The 2,598-nt window shown below is 41.1% G+C and overlaps 1 protein-coding gene across 1 annotated transcript; it reads left to right on the top strand.

Annotated features, from left to right (window-relative positions):
• LOC107611498 lies at positions 1,346-2,304 on the top strand. Its single transcript, XM_016313416.1, has 2 exons — positions 1,346-2,110; positions 2,293-2,304. The coding sequence occupies exons 1-2, from the start codon at positions 1,346-1,348 to the stop codon at positions 2,302-2,304; spliced, it is 777 nt and encodes a 258-aa protein (XP_016168902.1).

Raw genomic sequence — 2,598 nt, 5'->3', positions numbered from 1 at the left:
TGAGAAGACCTTTCTTAGACTAAGGAGGGAAGCAAGAGGTAAAGGAATAGTTAGTGAAGAAGGGTTGGAAGAAGATCTAGACGTTACTATAGAGGAAGAAGTTCATAGCCATGTTAGAGAGGGTGCTGGTAATCATGTTGGCAGGAGAGAAGAGTGCTAGGCTCTTATATCAATCCCAATCCTGGAAATTATGGAAGCAGCAACTTGAAACCCACTATACATGCCAACAATTTTGAGCTCAAACCACAGCTAATCACTCTTGTTCAGAACAACTGTTCATTTAGAGGAAATACTCAAGAAGATCCAAACCAACATCTAACCACATTCTTGAGAATTTGTGACATAATGAAGGCTAATGGTGTTCACTCAGACACCTATAAACTGCTTTTGTTTCTTTTTTCTCTCAGGGATAAAGCATCAAAGTGGTTAGAGTCCTTTCCAAAGGAGAGTTTGACAACTTGGGAAGAGGTGATGAATAAGTTCTTGGCAAGGTTTTACCCTCCCCAAAGAGTTAACAGGTTGAGGGCTGAGGTACAAACGTTTAGACAACAAGATGGGGAAACTCTCTATGAAGCATGGGAGAGATACAAGGAGTTGATAAGAAAGTGCCCTCCAGACATGTTCAATGAATGGGTACAGTTATAGATTTTCTATAAAGGATTGTCACAAGAATCAAAGAAGGCCTTAGATCATTCTTCAGGAGGCTCTCTCAATAAGAAGAAGACAATTGAAGAGGCCGTAGACATCATAGAAACTGTGGCCAACAATGAATACTTTTATGTCTCTGATAGAAACCCAAGAAAGGGAGTGATGGAGTTGAGTCATATGGATGCATTGCTAGCTCAAAACAAGTTGATTACCAAATAATTGGCCGACCTCACCAAGCAGATGGAGAGGAACCAAGTTGCAGCAGTCAATACTCAACCACCAGCTCAAGAAGGGGTGAATGCAGAGGAAGGAGGTGATTGGGAGCAAGCCAATTATGTTGGAAACTCATCAAGACAACCCTATGATCCACACTCCAAAACCTATAATCCTGGTTGGAAGAACCACCCAAACTTTGGGTGGGAAAACCAGCAAAAGCAAAGCCAAGATCATAGACCTCACAACTCCAACCATTACAACAATTCCACTTACCAACACTCCAACCAAAGACCATCTCAAATCCCATACAACAACTCTTCCCAGCCTCCATATCAAGCACAAAATAACCATCCTCAACCTCCAAATTCCAACCTACCATCACCATCCAAGGATAGAATCTCCCAGATTGAAGCCTTGCTTGAGAATCTTTGCAAGGAGTTTCAAGACAACAGAGCATTCAAAGAGGAAAAGGGGGTCTAACATGAAGAACCAAGGAGATGCCATCAAGAAGCTTGAATCCCAAGTAGGATTTCTTTCTCAACAAATATCTAAATCCACTGACAGTTTTTCAAGTGACACTGAGAAGAACCTGAGAGGAGAAATAAAGAATGTGAGATGGGAAGAATGCAAGGCAACTACTCTAAGAAATGAGGAGACTTTGGAGGGAGAAATCAGCAAGCCAATAGAGCACAACCAAGGGGTTCTAAAGGAGAAGTTGGAAGGGATAGAACAAGGAATTGACCCTGCACAAAGGAAGGAGCCAAAGGAGGAGGAAAACTTGAAATCTTATGTACCAAAAGTACCATTCCCTCAGAGACTCAGGGGTGGTGAGAAAGAGAAGACGTATTCCAGGTTCTTGGATATATTCAAGTCCCTTCATATCAATATTCCATTCATTGAAGCCCTCCAACAAATGCCTTCATATATCAAATGCATGAAGGAGTTGCTAATAGAGAAGAGTACCTTGAAGGGTGGGCAAACAGTAGTGATAACCAAAGAAAGCAGTTCTCTCATCCAGAAGGACTTGCCTACAAAGAAGAAGGATCCAGGAAGTTTTCACATCCCTTGTGCTATAGGGGATACCATGATTGACAAAGGGTTTTATGATCTTGGAGTGAGCATAAATCTAATGCATCTGTCTCTCATGAGGAAGCTGCAAATTAATGAGTTGAAATCCACAAATGTAATCCTTCAACTGGCTGACAAAACCCAGAAACAATCACTAGGAGTAGTTGAAAATGTGCTGGTGAAAGTAGGGAAATACTTCTTCCCTACAGACTCTGTTGTTCTTGAGATGGAAGAAAGCTATCTTCATCCAATCATTCTGGGGAGACCATTCTTGGCCACAGCCAGAGCACTCATAGATGTTGAGCAAGGGGAGTTGATATTGAGAATACATAATGAACAACTTACCTTTCATATCTTCAGGCCCTCACATGAATCTGAACAAGAGAAAAAAGACTTGAAGGATGATCACAAGGAAGCATTCTTGGAGGAAACAAGTAGTGAATCACAAACAGAGCCTCTGAAGACTTCCTTGATAGAAAAACAAGAAGTTCAAGTGATATAAAAATCCAAGAAGTCCAAGGAGGAGCTGAGACCTCAAGATTCAAAAGAGATAATTAACAAAGACCTTCCTGACACAAGAATCAATGAAGCACCACTGGAAGGAAAGAAGAGAATTGGGAAGAAGGTGCTAAATGGATGGAAAAATAAGAAAATTCCTATAGAGGA

This window comes from Arachis ipaensis, chromosome B01 (assembly GCF_000816755.2).
Source record: "Arachis ipaensis cultivar K30076 chromosome B01, Araip1.1, whole genome shotgun sequence".
Taxonomy (NCBI): Eukaryota; Viridiplantae; Streptophyta; class Magnoliopsida; order Fabales; family Fabaceae; genus Arachis; species Arachis ipaensis.
The sequence above is the reverse complement of the archived record's forward strand: the minus strand, read 5'-3'. Positions and strand labels throughout refer to the sequence as shown.